This window comes from Odontomachus brunneus, unplaced genomic scaffold (assembly GCF_010583005.1).
Source record: "Odontomachus brunneus isolate Ranch 3 - 2012 unplaced genomic scaffold, Obru_v1 Obru_scaffold_126, whole genome shotgun sequence".
NCBI classification, from domain to species: Eukaryota; Metazoa; Arthropoda; class Insecta; order Hymenoptera; family Formicidae; genus Odontomachus; species Odontomachus brunneus.
In genome coordinates, this window is record NW_022639576.1 from 344022 (window position 1) to 362697 (window position 18676).

At 34.7% G+C, this 18676-nt stretch overlaps 5 protein-coding genes across 14 annotated transcripts; 1 reads left to right on the top strand and 4 right to left on the bottom strand.

Annotated features, from left to right (window-relative positions):
- Window positions 1-2667: 2667 nt before the first annotated feature.
- On the bottom strand, window positions 2668-4258 carry LOC116849768 (potassium/sodium hyperpolarization-activated cyclic nucleotide-gated channel 1-like). Its single transcript, XM_032827256.1, has 6 exons — window positions 4253-4258; window positions 3956-4151; window positions 3473-3664; window positions 3252-3350; window positions 3022-3143; window positions 2668-2913 (listed from the first exon to the last, which is right to left on the bottom strand). Exons 1-6 carry the CDS (start codon window positions 4256-4258, stop codon window positions 2668-2670), a joined length of 861 nt encoding a protein of 286 aa, XP_032683147.1.
- On the bottom strand, window positions 4148-5859 carry LOC116849800 (potassium/sodium hyperpolarization-activated cyclic nucleotide-gated channel 1-like). Its single transcript, XM_032827348.1, has 3 exons — window positions 5583-5859; window positions 5279-5425; window positions 4148-4679 (listed from the first exon to the last, which is right to left on the bottom strand). The coding sequence occupies exons 1-3, from the start codon at window positions 5855-5857 to the stop codon at window positions 4466-4468; spliced, it is 636 nt and encodes a 211-aa protein (XP_032683239.1). The 5' UTR covers window positions 5858-5859; the 3' UTR covers window positions 4148-4465.
- Window positions 5860-5998: 139 nt separating this feature from the next.
- LOC116849798 (vacuolar protein sorting-associated protein 41 homolog) lies at window positions 5999-12724 on the bottom strand. 8 transcript variants are annotated; one of them, XM_032827339.1, is made up of 14 exons: window positions 12704-12724; window positions 12126-12266; window positions 11687-11969; window positions 11374-11572; window positions 10967-11121; window positions 10636-10876; window positions 9874-10135; window positions 9275-9766; window positions 8772-9108; window positions 8429-8665; window positions 8084-8128; window positions 7925-7998; window positions 7786-7844; window positions 5999-6144 (listed from the first exon to the last, which is right to left on the bottom strand). In XM_032827339.1, exons 1-13 carry the CDS (start codon window positions 12722-12724, stop codon window positions 7791-7793), a joined length of 2541 nt encoding a protein of 846 aa, XP_032683230.1. In that variant the 3' UTR covers window positions 5999-6144; window positions 7786-7790. The 8 variants fall into 8 exon arrangements, 7 of the variants coding, with proteins under 7 accessions (XP_032683230.1, XP_032683233.1, XP_032683232.1 ...); XM_032827342.1 differs by having other exon boundaries at window positions 6127-6144; window positions 8091-8128; XM_032827341.1 differs by lacking the exon at window positions 5999-6144 and adding an exon at window positions 6552-7181 and having other exon boundaries at window positions 8091-8128.
- Window positions 12725-14168: 1444 nt separating this feature from the next.
- LOC116849833 (phosphatidylinositol N-acetylglucosaminyltransferase subunit Q) lies at window positions 14169-17832 on the top strand. 3 transcript variants are annotated; one of them, XR_004379207.1, is made up of 5 exons: window positions 14169-15536; window positions 15882-16162; window positions 16300-16497; window positions 16567-16681; window positions 17143-17188. XR_004379207.1 is itself a non-coding variant. In XM_032827403.1 (5 exons), the coding sequence occupies exons 1-5, from the start codon at window positions 14745-14747 to the stop codon at window positions 17331-17333; spliced, it is 1530 nt and encodes a 509-aa protein (XP_032683294.1). In that variant the 5' UTR covers window positions 14169-14744; the 3' UTR covers window positions 17334-17832. The 3 variants fall into 3 exon arrangements, 2 of the variants coding, with proteins under 2 accessions (XP_032683294.1, XP_032683293.1); XM_032827403.1 differs by having other exon boundaries at window positions 16342-16492; window positions 17143-17832; XM_032827402.1 differs by having other exon boundaries at window positions 14172-15536; window positions 16300-16492; window positions 17143-17832.
- LOC116849834 lies at window positions 17333-18386 on the bottom strand. Its single transcript, XM_032827404.1, has 2 exons — window positions 18114-18386; window positions 17333-17783 (listed from the first exon to the last, which is right to left on the bottom strand). The coding sequence occupies exons 1-2, from the start codon at window positions 18170-18172 to the stop codon at window positions 17462-17464; spliced, it is 381 nt and encodes a 126-aa protein (XP_032683295.1). The 5' UTR covers window positions 18173-18386; the 3' UTR covers window positions 17333-17461.
- Window positions 18387-18676: the final 290 nt, after the last annotated feature.

Sequence of the window (18676 nt, forward strand, 5' to 3'; positions counted from 1 at the left end):
AGATGGAAAGAGGAATGTTAAGAGAGAGAGAGAGAGAGAGAGAGAGAGAGAGAGAGAGAGAGAGAGAGAGAGAAAACTACACAGACGATCACGCTACGTTCCGTGAATTCGGCTCCGGACTAGATTTTATTACATCACGCTAACTTCCAAAGATTTGCACAAGAACAATATTGCACAATCGCGACTCTATGACGGTCCATAAATTCATCTGTCGATGTAAATTAATGTAGAACAATGCCAGCAATAATAATGGTTAATAAACATCACAATGTCGTCCGCAAAACAGAATAGATGCAATTGCTCTGAGCGACTCGTCGACTGTACATGTGCGTATTTTCATTTACCTGCTTATTAAGGATATTGTGCGTTATTATTATTATTATAATCTAAATACTGACGCGGGAACAATAAAACTTCCCTCGTCGGCGTGGTCGATGTAACGAATATCCATTAGGCGCGATAAGGCCGCATTTACTCATTTGAGCCCATTTAATCTGGATCAGTTGCGATCTCCGGTTATCTCGCCGCTCCTTTTATCTTGCGTATCCTTCCACACATATACATATACATATCTGTTTTATTCCCCTTGGTGTTCCTAATTCGCCGGAGCGACTAGCTGCTTTTCTTCGAATGGCGGTTCTATTTCGAGCAACGTTGGGCATCGGTTTTAGTAGGCCAGTGGGAAACGGAAGCGGAGGGTGCGGCCTTTGCCTACATATCGGTCACACTTATGCTCGTTAAATCAGACTGACTTATTCTCGCGCGATGCGTTTCATCTATTCTCCATCGCGTCCGTTCAATAGCTCGCTATCGTCTCGTTCTGGAAAAAGAAAAGAGAGAGAGGGAGAGAGAAAGAGGAATGAGAGAGATGGAAAAACACGCAATCCGCGATGAGACGACCAATTAACGAAATGGACGGTGGCTCAAACGGAAGCTATAATAAACTGGAGTTTCCATCTCTCGCATATTTTTACTACGCGAGGGGAAGTACTGAACGTCACACGAGTTGAATGCTCCCGGTGAACTGACTAATATGATACTGTAACAACGATAATAACAGTGGCGTATTACGTATGCGCGTGTATCCACCAGCAGTTTATTGATATTACGTTCGCGAAACGACCCAATTGAACGCAACGTCAAGTACCGTTTACGACACGCCGTTAGAATCTTTTAAGGGACGCGTAGGAATGCCGGGTCACGGATAATTGACCCTCTCGCGCCTTCTACCCGCGCAATGTAATTTCACGTCGCTTAATTACGCAGCATGCAAGGACAGTGGCCCTAATTCACGCGGCGAGCCTCAGTCTATGATCCATAGATTTTCCTCAGCAGAGGAAACGACACGTTGTCCACGGACGAATCGGAGCGGCGACAACGGGAAACGAGCAACATCGACGAGGATAATGATACGAAACGTCCACAGAGAATGGAGTCGAGCGACAGCCGCATGATTTGACGATTGAAGCAATTTTATTGAAAATTTCGGATTTTCCATTTAATATTAAATTATAAGTTACGGTCAATTAGATCATCGTTAACCTGTTAACCGAGCGGGACGTATAAATACGTCAAACGTAAACAATATCGGGTACGGGTAGGACATATGAATACGTCCTTGACTTCATAGTCTTTTCATTTATTTTAAGCATAAATAAAAAAAAATAATATGAAATTACGTCCTCTGGGCGTGACATACTGACACGTCTTAGTGAAAGAGTTCGCGCCCGTTATATGCTGCGTAATTAAAAAGGGAATTCCCCGGTTAACAGGTTAATCAGCAACGTAGCGATGATGCATATACACAATTGTTCGCTTTATTAAATTTAACAAACTGCGCATTTCTTCATAACCTTCGCCTGATAATAAGCGGTTTTGCGTAAATTACACAAACTACCAGGCAGTTAGTATAACCATGATACTATGGTATCTGTAATGACATTGCAAAATCGATCGCTAATTTGGTGATTCGCTGAAAGAATATCCTGGTCGTACACTTAGACGTAATAATCTCGTCTAACGACAACCCGATCGATACTACGGTGTCGTCATCTGCACAACTGTAATTATGTCTATCTATAGCGAGAACCACCGATCGTACTATTTCTAACAGCTCTCTACAGCCGGAAACGAAATAAATTCGGATAGTGTTGTATAATTCAAACATTGCGAGGTGTTGAGAACATGAAAATGATAATTTAGAATAGAATAGAACCAGAAGATTTCCACGAAGCGGCTTTGATTTGACTTTGCAAGCTCGACTGATTAGTGTATCGAATTTAATTGCGACGTTGTACGTAAGTGATAAAATACGAATAAAACGGGATGGTATAACGATGCGAATCAGACTGCGCGACTGCGACGACCTTACGAGAAAAATTTCGAACAATCGAGGCCCCTCATTTTGCGCTTCGAAGTGTTAGTGATTTAATTAAACGCGTCAAATATTTTTGCAGGCTCTTTGGATTAACGGAAAGCCTCGAATGTTCGCGATAATTTTGTAGCGTTCGTCTGCTTGAAATTCTTTCTCGAATAGGTTAAAAAAAATTAATTTGTATAATAATACTATCTAACCGTATGACACATCCATTTATACTAATTGATAATTTAATAGCTAATTTCATTTTCTCTGTATTTCTCACCTGATTGGAATGAATAAAACTATTTTTATGTCGTTTTTGTCTTACTGAAGCCCGGTTCGTTCAATTTTTCGATTTTCTGCAAACGTTCTTGGGTGACTTGTTTCAAGTTGATGTAGAATTCTGATTTTGGAGGAAAAAGGCATTTGAAGTCGTGACGATCCAAACAAAGCAACTCGCACATCTCCAAGGCGATCACTGATTCCGTTCTACTCCGATCAGGATAAATAAGAACAGTTTCGCCAAAGTGGTCGCCGTCATGTAAGTGGCATATCTATGTATATGAAAGGTAAAGAAATATATCACAGTTATATAAAAATACTTTAAATAAGAATGCTTCAAGAGAACTCTTTAGGAATTTCAGATATTTTCAGTCACTTACCTCCTTTCCCGAGAATGTGATCAATACGACGGTTCCATTGGCTATGAAATACATACAGTCGCCCTCGGTGCCGGCCTTATAAATTACATCTTCCTCGAGATATATTACCAGTCTTAATAAACCTGTTTTATAACGTGAGCGTATTGTTAATTTACAACGGTTAATTGTAATTTACAGCTTGATACAAGTATGCTTGATAGCTATCAACAGAAAAAAAAGAAGATAATTACTCATCAAGTCGCCAAGGACGTTATGGGTCAAGTTGCGAAGAATCACATTGTTCAACAATCTTCGGCTGCTGTGGAGTAGAATTTCTCGGTTCAAGTGATCTACGGAAGCGTAAGGAAAACGTTAGCAGGTGATAATATCTTTTCCATCTTGTTTCTTTAGGAATTAGACGGTTAGTTATCAGTTTAACCGACTCAATCGATATTCCTTGTTCTCAACTGACTTGAAAGAGTGTCAGATATAATGCTCTCTTTGAAAAAACTGCCTTGGTAACGATATTCGTAATAGGAGATCAACTTGTCTTGTAAATGTCGCGGAAGCCTTTTCTGATGAATGTACTCCTTTACTTGATGCATGATGCGTTGATACTTGAGTTCTGGCTCAGCCGAAGATTCCAAGAGTTGCAGAATCGTTACTGTGACACGACAATAGTATGAATCAAGACAGTGTATTGTAAGATTGAAAAAGTAATAGACAAATACGAACAAATACATAAACAAATACAAATACATAAATTTATTTCTTTTTTAATAAAGACTCAAGTTAGTTTGCCTAGAATATTATGGAGCACAAAAAAATATATATATATTAAAATTACCATATTATATATTTGCATTTATGACTTTTTAATCATCAAACTTTCTCTTTCATATATTTATTTGTAGACCAAAATTAAAGAAGTTAAAATCTACGATATATACTATACCAATGAGATAAATTATGTAACCCTTTCCACACAGCAATAGTATGCATCGAATTACTCTGTCTAAAATTCCAAAATCTTCAAATTCAAAAGAACTGGAGCCGATCAAATTGCTCACTCCAATGTGCACAGATACTAAGTAAATCTTCCAGATAGGCTTATTGTAAAGATGTTTCGACATAAAATACGTGTCGGAGTCCTAAAATCATCACATCATACGATACAAGATAAACTACAGTTTTGGTATGATCTTCTCGAAAGTATCAATTTAAATGCAATAAAATTAGAGATTGAATAAACCTCCATAGATTTTCCTTGTATATGTATGACAATGTGTGGAAATATGTAACTTATACAGCCACTCCAATGAATAATCAGTAACGTTATGATAACGAGCCATATCGTTGTCTTTTTAGTTCGCGGTATGCCGTACATCTGTTTAAAAAAGCTTCAAATTAAATTTGCTCATGAAATTTATCTCGGCAATTCGATCCACGAAGGCATAGATTTGGGTTATTTAGTGATTTTATTACGAATTACTGCATTGATTCGTTGAATATTACGCCGTAACGTAGACATACGAATTATCTTCAAAATAGGCAGGAACTCGGCAATAAGCAACGCAGAATTCGAATCAGGGCCAGATGGTAGGATACGTAATGGGTAGAACCATGTATACGGTACCGAACTGACTAAATCTACGAAAAAATATCCCCTGACGTAATTCCTGCATAAAAGAAAAAATTATTTACCGCGGAACTCTTGATTGATGACGTCAGAAGCGAGGAAATATATGCCAAAAATTTATGCAAAGTATGTCAAAATAAAAAGATATATTCAAAAAATGATACTTGCAATCAATTAAATATACCTTAAAAATACTCAGAACACTTTCTTTTTGCTCTAACAATCAATAAATAATCATACAATTAATATGACATATAATCTTCTTTTTAATTTGCTTTTTAACTTATTTTCTCTTTATTTTGCTATGTTAATTTTCCTAATAAACATAAAGTAATAATAATATATAACATCAATATTATAATTTCCCACAAAAATATAACTGTTATGTAACATTGATGCTATGTTACTATTACTTGGTGTTTATTAGGACGATTATTTATTGATAGAACAAAAGGAAAAAATTCATAGTATTTTAGTGGAGCATGTTTAATCGATTGCAAGTATCATTTTTTGTATATATCCTATTGCAATGTACTTTGCAGGAGTTTTGGGTGTGTATTTCTTCGCTTCTGACGCCATAAACTAAGATGACCGGAAAATGATAAGATAAATCGGTTCACATTCTCGTGACATTATTACCATATCACTAGACCAGCGTCAAGAAAGATCTCGTGCCCGTCAGAGGATACAAAACCAGTTATGAAGTTTAGAAGTATGTCGATAATACAAACAGCGTAGGCGGGATACACGATGTTCAAACGTTCAGGGCCGCTACTGTTCCCGATTCTGTAGAAGCACATAATATACGGAAGCGTCACAAAGAGATACAAGAAGGTAACGGCCATTATCGTGTCCCAGTAGAATCTACAAAATATTTTCAATCACAACTTTTGTACTTAGCTTGTACTCCGAGTCAAGGCTACCTTTTCTTGAATCTTCGCACCTTAACATGCTGCAGGGATGAATCACCCATCGGTAAGGTGACCTCGCGTGTCTTCTTTTTTCGAAGGCGATAGCTGCCTGGCTGCGCAAAACCGATCGGGTCAAGGGATGTCGGGCCGAGACGAGAACGAGCTTTTGAAGATTCCGCTGCCATCGGCTGTAAAATTTCGCGTTTGGAGGTAATTTTGGCAAATTGCTGTTGGACGATTTGGCCAGGTCGCATATATGCGTGTGCAAATTCGCTCGTTTCCTCAGGATATTTAAATCTATCGCCATGTTTGCGTCAACACGTATCTACGATTGCGACAATCATCTACTGACAGATTCAGTTTTCAGGGTAGAAACTGCCGTTGATGTGATACTTATTGAGTTAACGGAGACGTATTTAAATAATGATATAGGAAATTGTTAACACGTCGGGATCGGTTAGGTTTTCAGGTGTGTGTGTGTATGTGAATGATTGAATGACATCATCTACATCCTCTTCTTCGCGCCTCAGTGTTACCACCGTTCCACTCAGCAGCTGGTGGCGCCAACATAATACCGCGCGGGCGATATAAAATCTGCAAAGGAGACAGACTCGCACAATAAGTTAAAACTTTTTTTATCATATTGCGAGAACAAATTCGTTATCAATGCAAAACGATACAAAGGAAACAGTAGATATGAAAATTCCACTGAGAGAGCGATGGATGCAAGATATCGAAATGTTCTCCAAATATTTAGATATGAAAGTAATTTCTGTTCGTTTAACTGATAATAATCGTCGATGATGATATACTGATAATGATATAAATAAATTATTAACAAATTTATTCTTTATTATAATCTTATATTAATTTACTCCTTTTTATTAAAATACATATATGTAGTTGGCGTCAAAATTATCTTTAAGATGATATCAAATATACATCTCTTTATATTAATATTTGTAATAACTTGCACAAATTTATTCCTATTTTTTAACCAAAGAGAAACGATGATAATGAGGTTATCAGACTGTTCATGTATTTCTTGTGAATTTGATGTTTGAATAACTATCCTCCTCATTTATATTAAGACAAATCTGTAGAGATTGTTACTAATAATAAATACAAACTATAGCTTTCTCTATTATAAATTTGTATATACTCTCTAAATGTTACAATTTTTATTCGAAATATTATCTCCTTATTATCGTAAATATGTGTGTGTGTGTATATATTTGTAAAAATATTACAAAGAAATTTTCTCCTTTGACAGTCTTGCAACATAACCGAACACACAGACTATCTGGCGGTTCATCCTGAAATAAAACAGCTAATTGCGGACTACGTTCTGACTCTCCTCATCGGTAATCATTCATTTGCAGTTCATAAACTTTGTACCCAATCTGCTTTGACAAGATATGGTATCATTAACCAATCTTTCCATCATCTTTAATCTTTAATCAGTGAAGCCTGTTGACGTCGTAGACTTCACAATACAACACTTCAAAGCGTTCGCTAAGGAACCGAAAGTTTGAGACGTCGATTAATTTGCAAAGCAAATCTGTCATTGACATACATTTACAGCAACATCCGAAGATCCAATCTGACATTGTGTGCGACGTTCACGGGGTCTGTATAAAGTGCATATTTGCATCACAATCTGACAAATTAATCTTTTGACAACATGAAACAAATTTCTAGAGATACCAAGTAACTTGTATCTATTAAATAGTATGTGTGTGAGTCATGTGGAAATTTTTTTATTAAATTGTTTAGAGAATTTACAATTATTATATATAGCTTCACATATTGAATAAAGAACTAAATTATATTAAACTAAAAGTAGAAATATTAGCTACTTACTTGATAAAAACAATGACATTATTCGTCACAAAGATCTACTTTTTCCTCTTTCATAAAAATATGTACATTTATTAACATATACTGCTTTAGTATATCAATATAGACTAAAGCAGACTAAATGAACCAATAAAAGAAATCGATTAAAGTTCTGCCTAATTTGATTCCATGAAAAAAAATTGAGTCTTCTATATTAAAAATCTCACATTAAAATTCATTTATTTTAATTATTAAATAATTTTAATTCATATGCAAAAATTTGTTTACGCCACCACAACACAATTTTGGTCTCACACACACCATAATATGATACCATCATACATCCACTTCAAGCTTTGGATATTGCACATGTCACATAATGAGATCCGACTTTACCTTTATCATTTTCTTCCAGGCGCCATCTCTTTCTGCGAATTGCAAATTACACAATTTTCCTAAAAATAATGATTATAATAGTGACACTCCGATAGTAATAAAGTAATATAAATTAATATGTAAAAAGTATTATACGTACAACCAATTCAAAGTTTGGTAGACAGTCCTCATGGAAAGAGTGCTTACAATAAAATACAACCATGTTCCGCGGCTCTAAAAAAAAGGATTTAGTAAAACATTTATGTATAATTGTATATATATAATTAAATTTTAAACTAACTACAACATTTATAAATACCTCTTACAATTATCTTCCTATGGCAAGCTCCACACATTTGATCGTCTGTAGAAAGAAAACAAATGTGCTAGTTTCACATTTTTTTTTATTTTTAATATAATTTATTTCTATCAATCTATTGTCAATTTTATTAAATTTTATCAAATTGTTAACATTTTATAAATCTATTAAAATGAAATATTTAAACTATATATAAGTCGATACTCAACCACATAGAAAATTCTTCAAAGCTTTCTATAACATTCTCCCCTCTATTATTATTCCTATAATTCTATAATAAATAAATGCATTATTTTTGCTTTTTCTAAAATCGCTAACACCAATCTACAAATTCGCGTACGCTACCATCAATAAATATGCCTTTCTGGTGACAACGAACGAGCCTCTCATGAAGGTTGAAGTAATCATTCGACAGGATCTTCTTACAACCTTCTTGCACAGACACCTGCAGATTATAGTCACACATCATCTTGACCAAGGCTTTTTTCAGTCCTGGAATTTCCAAAGTGGGCTCTATCCTTTGTACCATGAGTCGAGGATCGACGTAAGTACCGATCCTTTGAAGAAGGAACGTAATAGCCGCTGGAACACGAAAAAATGCATCGACTCGTAATTATAGTGCCTAATATGTCATGAGCAGATTTCTTTTTCTGTGAATATAATACACATGTGGTGAAGATATTCGTACCAGGTTTGTCGAGTGAGTAATTAACTAAATCATTCCATAATTCCTTGTCATCGTGTTCTTGGCAAAATGCAATGGCGCTCTCCATATCGTTGAGTTCCCTCGTCATGAGTGCCAAAGCTTCTGAAGTATTCCCCATTCTACCTAATAGATACACCATTTCGGGATAAAATTGACGCTGACTACATATATCCAGAGCTTGCTGTATCGGATAACTATCCGAGCGACGCAAGAGCGGCAACAGCTTGTCCCTCGAATAATCGGCGTATAATCGTATCAGCAAGTCATGATATTTGCCTTTAGAATCCTTTGTATCTTTTTTGTCTAAGGCATCCAAATACTAAAAATGAGAAACATGTAAGTCAAAACTTCATATAAAGAAAACGTTAATCAAAACGTTTGTTTTGATAAAAATGGAGGAAAGTTGAAGTTATAAATCTATAGTTGAATCAAAATGCGTTTTTCCTATATACTTCTGAATTACAAAAGTATCATCAAGACATTACCAGGTATAAATAACGTTGATTATGCTGCAATTTCTGTACAACAACCTCAGACGGCACCCTATCTTTTTCCAAGAAAAACTGTATGGCACGCTCCGTGTCCAGGTCCATCAGACCTTCGATCATTTCGTATATCGAACTGTACAACTGGTACTTCTGGATCAATTGGAAGACGTCTTTGTGTCGCAGCTTCAAGTACATGGCGAGCGCCTTGTCGTATTTGCCGTCGTAGATATATAAAATTGCTAACGCTTCTAACAATACGTTCTGTCGTTGATTGTGGACTAATAAATGCTCCAACACACCGTTAACTACCGCCGCTACTGTGTACAAACTCGGAGACCACTCTTTGACTAGTTGCAGGAAACCGTCGGGATCCATCTTCAGGTATTCGTACAATACCATCTCGTAGATCAACGGATCGAGAGTGACATCACCGCGTGGCAAATAAGACGAGATGGAACGCAATTGATGTACTCTGGCAAATTTGTAAACCTGTCTCGGCAAGAAGAAATAATTTACGTTATATTTACGTATTATTACAAAAAAATCAAAAGAAGGAAAAGATCCTACAAATACAAACTTGAGAGAATTGCGCTCACCTCTTCCTCCCACAATTTTTTGTTTCGTCCTAAAATCTTAAGACAAAGTTTTCCTGCCTCGTCGTATCTTTTGTACTTTAACAAGTGATCCAAATAGGTACGGCCCACATATAACAATGTGTGCTTTTTGCAATCTTTGCCGTTCGTTGTTACAGCTTCTAGAGCTTGCTCGAATTTTCCGTGGCTCAACAGCCAGTCGATTCTATCGTCTGCATCGTATAAACTGGCTACTACGATATCTTTTGGACTGACAATGAAAAATCTACAAAGTTTTTTTTTATATGAGAAATAGATATGAACACAATTAATAAAATGAATATAAATGGATAAGAAAGAGATCACAGTTTCTAAAAGAGAGGACAATTTTTTGATATATCTTTTAATATTTTGTCTGCAGTAAATATTCTTTCCCGGGAAAAAAAGTTCTAATAAAAATCAGATATGGATTTTGTCAAGATCTGATCAGATATAATCAGATATAATTCAGATATGATTCAGATCTGTCCATATATAATCATATAATCATATATACGATTATATATGGACAGATCTAAATCTGAATTATATCTAATTATATCTGATCAGATCTTGACAAAATCCATATCTGGCTTTTATCTGAACTTTTTTTCCGGGGTTCTTGATATTTCTTTAACTTCTTTTAGGAAATATCAAGGATAAGGAAATCATTTTCAATTTGACCAAGAAAACTATAATTAAAAAGATTTTTTTCAGGATGCCCTACATCGGATTAACATCAACTACCTATTTTCCTCTTTTAAACAATCTAGATGGTAATCGTTGCAGCTATACTCCTTATAGCCACGTAGGGTGAGCGAATTTGCGCATATCACTGAGAAATCTTGACCATTAGGTTCAACAACATGCAAAGTTGGACGCTGACTCTTCCCATTTTCGTCCAGTGCTTTTAGACATCCCAGCAATACTAACTGATTTCCCAGTGGCGCTATACCCGATATATAAAAATCTACTTGGAATGTCGACACTGAAAATAAAAGTACGCTTGTTTATACAATTTTTACATTTATGAAGTATATTTAAGAAATCTTAAAGGGATGCACTTTTCAATGATTACCTGGATCTACTACAAATTCGGGTAAATCTCGATTCACCATTTCTTGCATGGTACGTTTTCTAATTTGACAGACCCGAACGACGTCTACCCATCCAATCAACAGTGTTTTATCATCCGACCACTGCAGATTGCATCTATAATGTTCTGGCGATGCACTGTGCGAAAAGAGCATAAAAAGTTATAAGAGATACGTAAGGTGTGACAAAAAATTTCTGGTTCCAAGTGAATTAGATGCAATAAATCAATTGCAGTCGTTGTAACCAACATGATTTGTAACGATGGCTGACCAGAGAAAATAAATAACAAGTGATTTCTGTTTCACTCATAATTCACTTAGCGCCAAAACTCCCTTGACACACCTTCCAACGCATATGATGCTATATGCGCTACTTTGTATGAGCGCTTACTCTGCTGTACGAGACCACTTGATGAGTCCCAACGAACATCTGGCATCAAGGTCATAAACTCTCACACCGGTGTCAGAGGCCCAGGCTACAAAGCGACTAGACCAAGCAACAGATCTCACTCCACCTTCTGCTTCACAAAGAACCGTTGACTTCATTCTGGCCAGAAAAGTCTTCTCATAGAGCACCAGTTTGTCATCACCTATTGAATATATGCTTGTAGATGCCATTAAAATTTTAAGAACAAATTTCAATCAACTTTATCTATAAATAGTCAGCTACCAAAAATATCCAATTAAAATTTCATATGTTTTACCTGTAATAAATCTTCTGCCACTGCCACTTTTGTAATAATTCGGGTCGATTGCTATACTTTTCACTAGTCTGCCCATACTCATGTTATGATTGTTCTCTGTACTGTATAATCCATAAATGAAAACCTTTCCATCATCACTACAAGAAGCAATGAAGTCACCATTATGGTCTATAGAAATCTGATTGACTGCCACTGTGTGTGCCTGTAATGTTTTAGACTTTACATTGTTCCCCTGGTGGTCCAGAAGATGGATCATTCCCCAATGTGATCCTAGGCAGAGGAACTAAACAAAGGAAAAAAGAAAGAGAAAATAATACTTGTGATTAGTGAGATATAATAAAATAGACAAAAAATTTGATTTTGATAGTAATTTTCAGAATAATCATTTAATGGTAATTTGTAAACCCTAAATTTTCATGATAATTCAGTATATTTTTACCTTTGGATGTACAGCAATACAGCTAGCTGCATCATTCTGTAGGATATGTTCTAAATCATTGCGAATCCTCACATATTTTAGTCTAGGTTCTACTTCATCAATTTCAGAAGAATCAGAATCATCTTGATTACTCTGTTCATCCTATACAACAAACCAATTTTTGAATAACTGTGAAACCTATTTTATATATGTGGTTCAACAATCATTACCCAGACAGCATAAGATCTCCTGAGGACGTCCTAAGGACGTCCTGAGGATGAAGAAATGTCCTCAGGACTTCTTTAGGATGTACTTTCGATGTCCCCTGGACATCTGCTGTTAGGGTAAATGTTGCATTAAAACAGAATTAATAACCCTTTTGACCCAAAAGGGTCACAGATTCGCTTAAAATTGAAAAGAAGGAATTATAAAAAAACACAATATTTAGATTAATTAGGATATAGCAAAGTAACAATACAATACATAAGATATAACAATACAAAGTTCAACAGAAATTGTTTCATAAAAGTGATGAGACACACAATATACATTATATGAAAATTAAAAAAAGAATTAACATATTCACAATGATAGTTTACTTTATTCAACGTTGTTTCCATCTTTATTTCTCAGTTGTCGTCAACACGACGTAATAAGTTAAGAACTGTCAAAATTGTGTTTCCAAGTTAGGGTGAGGTTGAGTATTTCAAGTGAAGCTAGGTCGGCACTATACAATTCTTTTCTTCCTCTACTAAGGACGCCCATTCATTGGGTACATTCAGTAGGGAGCGTCCCGATTGACGACGGTACGATTGGACACAACCAACCGATGCAAAGAATTATCTAGTGAATTACTAGGTCGAACCAATCATTACAATCTGTGTCCATCGTACCTTGCTCCCACCCGGGCAAATCAACTTTCTCACTCTGTTTTAAACTGCCAACTAGCTACTACACAGAAGTATAGGAATGCTTGGTATGTATATACGTCATTGGCTGCGTTCAACAGAGAAAGCTGCTTTGCAACTGTTGTAAAATTTGTGAATCTAATTGGTCTGTTCTTTTCAGCTGTACTGCTACAGGCTGCGTTCAGAAATACACATGTGCACACTATTAGACGATAGCCGTTGGAGCGAAATACAAGAGTGAGATAAAAAAAGAGGGAGAGTACTCGACTGACATTTCCGAACGCAGCCGCAATAAGTTAGAGTGAGAAAACATATATTTGTCTCACTTTAACTTATTGCTTCAGTTCAGCAATCAGCTGAGAAGAACAGACCACATTTTGAGAACACTTTGGCTGTGTTCGTTTTGGCGCTTACAACACTCTGAGCATTATTTCATCCTTGTTTCTATCAAATACTAAACAAGGACAAATGATGCTTACACGCGCTATAAGCGTCAAAACGAACGCAGTCTTTGGAAGCTGATGGATATATTGGCTTGGTTTACATCGTATACTTGATACGCGTACTAAATAGTAACTTTCTATTAGATAATCTTAATATCGACAATGAATATCATGACGCATTCTATCAATACAATATGTTTTGTTGATGAGTATTGTATCAGCTTAATATACCGTTGTTTATATATATCATCGATATTAAGATTATCTAATAGAAAGTTACTATTTAATACGCGTATCAAGTGCACGATGTAAACCAAGCTAATGGTATGTTAAGCTGCTGTAATACTCATCAACAAAACGTATTGTATTGATAGAATGCGTCATGATATTCATTGTCGATATTAAGATTATCTAATAGAAAGTTACTATTTAATACGCGTATCAAGTGCACGATGTAAACCAAGCTAATGGTATGTTAAGCTGCTGTAATACTCATCAACAAAACGTATTGTATTGATAGAATGCGTCATGATATTCATTGTCGATATTAAGATTATCTAATAGAAAGTTACTATTTAATACGCGTATCAAGTGCACGATGTAAACCAAGCTAATGGTATGTTAAGCTGCTGTAATACTCATCAACAAAACGTATTGTATTGATAGAATGCGTCATGATATTCATTGTCGATATTAAGATTATCTAATAGAAAGTTACTATTTAATACGCGTATCAAGTGCACGATGTAAACCAAGCTAATGGTATGTTAAGCTGCTGTAATACTCATCAACAAAACGTATTGTATTGATTGAATGCATTGCCGTTGATATGCATTGTTGATATTAAGATGATCTAATAGAAAGTTACTATTTAATACACGTATCAAGTGCACGATGTAAACCAAGCCATTGCATTGTATGTATAAGTCATTAGTGAAGAAAGTATTCAGACTGCATTTAAAGATGTTATAAAGCAATTTTTAAATCTATCTACTATTATTGTTAGTGTAGTGGGCATTTTGTAAAACAATTTCATAATGAAACAGTGTTGATATTTTCGACAGAGTTTACTAAAAGAAGAAACATTAAACCATGAATAATATTTACATTTGAAGAAAACTGGCCAAAGAAATAGAAATTTCAGGTCACAAATATAGAAGAAGAAAAAATTTATAATATAAAGCGAAATCACATAGAGAGAGAGTAAAGAATTATTATTTGAAATATCATTATGTCACCTGACACTAACGAAAATTGAAGTTGCATATAATTATGCTTATGATTGCAAAATGACGAACAATTTATTAGTTTTCATTCCACAAGGATTACACATTGAGCAATCTGGTTATGTCTTTGGTAAAGTGATCCACGACACGCATAATAATACGAAAAGAATTTATATCATTGGATTACGTAAAATAGGTTCTCTGGAGACAACTAAATGCACATTAGACACCATCGGATGTTGCACCAACTCAGGCACTGTAACCAAAGAATACTTAGATCGAAAGCATTCCGACTGGATACACATCACAATAAAATCCTTTGGGAGTGAAACTAGTACTGAATATCATTTAACAAATATCATTCTTAACAATGTTAGTGTTGATCCATTGACAACACGCACAATAATCATTTTGTATAACCAACGAGCATTACTAGAAACAGAATTGTTCAAGAGTAAAGTTATGTCAGGTGATCATTTTTATGAGCTTGCAAAATTGATCCAGAGCAAGAAAGATGAGCTTAGATTCAAATCCAGATTCACTCATGTCAAGGAAACTCTGTTGACTTATCATATGTTCTTTTACCTGTATCCAGTTCTATTACTATCTAAAGTAACAGAAAAGTTATTGCTAGTCTTGAGGTATTCTTCTCTTGGCTTACACGTTTATGCCTGGTTAGAGAACATCAAATGGATGTTGGTCACAATCATACGTAACAAGGGTTTCACTTTGAAGACAGGAAACTATGCCTGGGCGATAATAATAGATATTATACTAGGAATATTTGTTCTGAGGTTATTGCAGTATTATATTGAGGATACACTACCGTCACAGTTGCTTCTAAACAATGCAGAGGCAAGTTTGGAAATGTGCAAAATGTGTATGTGCAAAAATAATTTATATCAGTTATTTTCTTAGTAAAAGTTCAACTTTAAGTTCTTGATCAACTTCTAGTAATTTAAAAATTAAATGCAACTTTTTTTTTATTAAATTAAATTTTTTTATTAATTTTTTTTTATTAAATTAAATTTTTTTATTAAATTAAAGCAAAATTTACTTTAGATAAAAAATAAAACTATAAACGTTTGCCTTGTTATATAAAATTACAAATTAAATTGTGTATTATAAACCTGCAAATATATTTAATTTTGTCTGATTCTATTTTGATCAGCTTTAAAACTTGTAATTTTTATTTCTCAGAAAGTTGTAGAGACTTTGAAGGACCTGATTAATTGGTTGATGGGTGCACCAGCTGGTTTAAAGCTTAATCATACACTGAATAATACAATGGGCAAGTTTTTCATGTATCATATACAACTCTGGTGGACATTCCTGATATTTTCAAAACCACTCATGGATCTTGCATTCAAAATATTACTTTTATTCGGAAGACTAGGCGTCACCTTTCAATTATCCATTGCTGCGGATCTCTTAGCTCTCGTCAGCTTTCATACATACTGCATTTATGTCTATGCAGCAAGGTATATATTTTGAAAAATTTTACAAAAAACTACACAGGGGAGACAATTAATTTAACACATAATTAATAAAAAGGATATAACATTTAAATTATAAATAAGTTATAAAAGTAATTATTCAAAAGTCAGATTTGTTATAGGCTCTTTAATATTCAGCTAAGAGGTATTACGGCTCTCTTCAGACTTTTCCTTGGAAAAAAGAAGAATCCTCTGCGTGAAAGAGTGGATTCGTGCCAATATCAGACGGATCAACTATTTGTTGGAACGCTATCGTTTACCATTCTTGTATTTTTAATGCCAACAACATGGGTGTATTACACAGTATTTACACTGGTAAAGTGTGTATGCTCTGATTTCACTTTTCAAGTTCAGATATCTGAGATAATGCTCATCATATATGATTGCAGCTCAGGCTAGTATCTATCGGATTTGGTGGTTTACTGACCAGATTGAAGTTTTATTTACAAGTTATGCCAGTTTATACTTTCTGGAAGTGGCTGTTGCGCTGTTATAGTACTTGTAGTAAGAAACATAATCTATATAGGGTGTTATTTCCTCCCGCCCTTCGCTAAATACATAGCGTTGTTCCTTATGGAAAATTAAATCAGAAAGTCCTGAATAATTTTTTTCTACTATGCTTAATAAAGTAATTATTCTTAAGTAAATTTCAACTAATCAGCGCTGTCCTTTAGACAGATATATCTGTGAGCTGCGTACGATCTGATAGTGTACGTGAGCGCTTCGCCGCTACTTCGCAATATTTCTGGGTTGCTAAATAGCTTGAGCAGCTCATAAATTTGTGCTCGTCTAAAGGACGGCTGATTAGTTAAAATTTACTTAAAAATAAAGAATTACGCTATGTACTTAGCAGGCGGGGAAAAATGACATCTTGTATATTAGTTAAAGAAGAACATTCTCTTTGCATAATATATCTAATATAATTAATATTGTGACTGATAATAACAATAATGTTGTCTCCATAGGTATCGTTGATGTCGGATTGCATCCTAGCTGCCCAGAAAGACCGACTATGTTATCAATGACTTTATCCATTGCACCTTGGTCCCTCACATGGAAACAATGTATTCCAGATACAATTACTTGCTATCCATCTATTGAATGGCACACGATATTGAATAACATTATGTGGGGCCAATTGTTGTATCCATTATGAGTATTTAACAAGTGTTAATTATGTACATTTATTCACAAATATTCATTGCAGCATAATGAACAAATTTTTTACAGTAAAAGTGAAATTATTCTATTATTAAAACTAACAGTTGCACCTGTAGAAGTTCTCTACTTTGATGCAATCTTTTTGTTATGCTCAGTTTCACATCGCTTTAAACTAGTTCCCAGATCAACATACATCATTTCATCAATATCATTCTCCTCTCTCAAGATACAGAAATAAACTAGAAAAACTATTAAGCTTATCATTACAGCTGCTGGTTGATAACTAGGCATATCTCTTTGTGGAATACGATATTCATCAACTGCCATATGAGCAGCTTTTGACTTAGAATATACTACAGGACGGGTGCCCTCTAGATCGTCGTCAATTTCGGTTGTCATGTTCTGCTTATGTCTAACATTAAGTACAGCTTGTGGTACATTATACCTATAATGAAAATAAACAATGTCAAATTATTCTAGACATACAAATATAATTCAATGAATTTCAATTTTTTTTCTTATCACTTTATAGCTTATAGAAAATAAATATTTCTTTGTTTACCATAATGTTCGTTTTTATTATTGCAAAATCTAACATAACCTTATCAGAGTTGAGAAAACTAAGCTCAACTTAAGTTTACACAATGATTATTATTTGATGTAATTGTTTTTTTTCACGTAATAACAATGCGTGAATTCTTAATGAATCTATATTATCAACATTTGAAACATGTTACTATAGTAAAACTAAAAAACAGTTTTAACTTTCAATTACCTTTTAAATAATATACTTTTATTCCTTGGTACAATGTTTCTGACGATGTTGCGTAACATTTGTAACAATGTAATGTCGAATATATATATATTGTCAAAGTTAATTCACGTTTGTGAAAAAACTTATTTTGTTCACTTTTTTACTACTGTCAATGTTTATTTTCGAGTTTAATAGCTTGATCACTATTTTGTGCAAATACTCTGGGAAAATCAGTAAACTTTGGACAGAGTTTACTCAACACAAGTTATTCGCGGTGTCACACAAATAGACTATATTTTAAAATTACTAACAAAATCAAGGGAGCGGTGCACTTGGACATGGTGCATTTGGACACAGCCAATCATAGCATCGTGTGATTAGAGACATTTGTAGGGTCCCTTGGAACAGCGACTTGTGATTGGACTGTGTCCATTGCCCCGTGTTCAACTGATATACACCCCAAAATCAATGGCTGCATTCAGCAGACTCAACAGTTGCACAACAGTTGAGTAATTTGTCAATGTAATTGGTCTAGATTTAGGGATCTAATAGCAAGAACCAATAATCGTTGATTGCTTACTGAG

What these genes read in the sequence shown, in the direction of transcription:
- LOC116849833 (XM_032827402.1), top strand. Translation starts at nt 14,745, where the DNA reads ATGACGAACAATTTATTAGTTTTCATTCCACAAGGATTACACATTGAG. An exon ending in TGCTTCTAAACAATGCAGAG is followed by an intron (nt 15,537 to 15,881) that starts GCAAGTTTGGAA and finishes TTTATTTCTCAG; the next exon opens with AAAGTTGTAGAGACTTTGAA. An exon ending in GCGCTGTTATAGTACTTGTA is followed by an intron (nt 16,682 to 17,142) that starts GTAAGAAACATA and finishes TTGTCTCCATAG; the next exon opens with GTATCGTTGATGTCGGATTG.
- LOC116849834 (XM_032827404.1), bottom strand. Translation starts at nt 18,172, where the DNA reads ATGTTACGCAACATCGTCAGAAACATTGTACCAAGGAATAAAAGTATA. An exon ending in AAAAGTATATTATTTAAAAG is followed by an intron (nt 17,784 to 18,113) that starts GTAATTGAAAGT and finishes TTTTCATTATAG; the next exon opens with GTATAATGTACCACAAGCTG.
- LOC116849800 (XM_032827348.1), bottom strand. Translation starts at nt 5,857, where the DNA reads ATGGCGATAGATTTAAATATCCTGAGGAAACGAGCGAATTTGCACACG. An exon ending in CATCCCTGCAGCATGTTAAG is followed by an intron (nt 5,426 to 5,582) that starts GTGCGAAGATTC and finishes GTGCTTCTACAG; the next exon opens with AATCGGGAACAGTAGCGGCC. An exon ending in GACGCTGGTCTAGTGATATG is followed by an intron (nt 4,680 to 5,278) that starts GTAATAATGTCA and finishes TCTTTTATGCAG; the next exon opens with GAATTACGTCAGGGGATATT.
- LOC116849768 (XM_032827256.1), bottom strand. An exon ending in TTACATAATTTATCTCATTG is followed by an intron (nt 3,665 to 3,955) that starts GTATAGTATATA and finishes GTCGTGTCACAG; the next exon opens with TAACGATTCTGCAACTCTTG. An exon ending in CGTCCTTGGCGACTTGATGA is followed by an intron (nt 3,144 to 3,251) that starts GTAATTATCTTC and finishes GTTATAAAACAG; the next exon opens with GTTTATTAAGACTGGTAATA.
- LOC116849798 (XM_032827339.1), bottom strand. Translation starts at nt 12,724, where the DNA reads ATGGAAACAACGTTGAATAAA. An exon ending in TGGAAACAACGTTGAATAAA is followed by an intron (nt 12,267 to 12,703) that starts GTAAACTATCAT and finishes TTTGTTGTATAG; the next exon opens with GATGAACAGAGTAATCAAGA. An exon ending in TTACTCACTCGACAAACCTG is followed by an intron (nt 8,666 to 8,771) that starts GTACGAATATCT and finishes TTCGTGTTCCAG; the next exon opens with CGGCTATTACGTTCCTTCTT.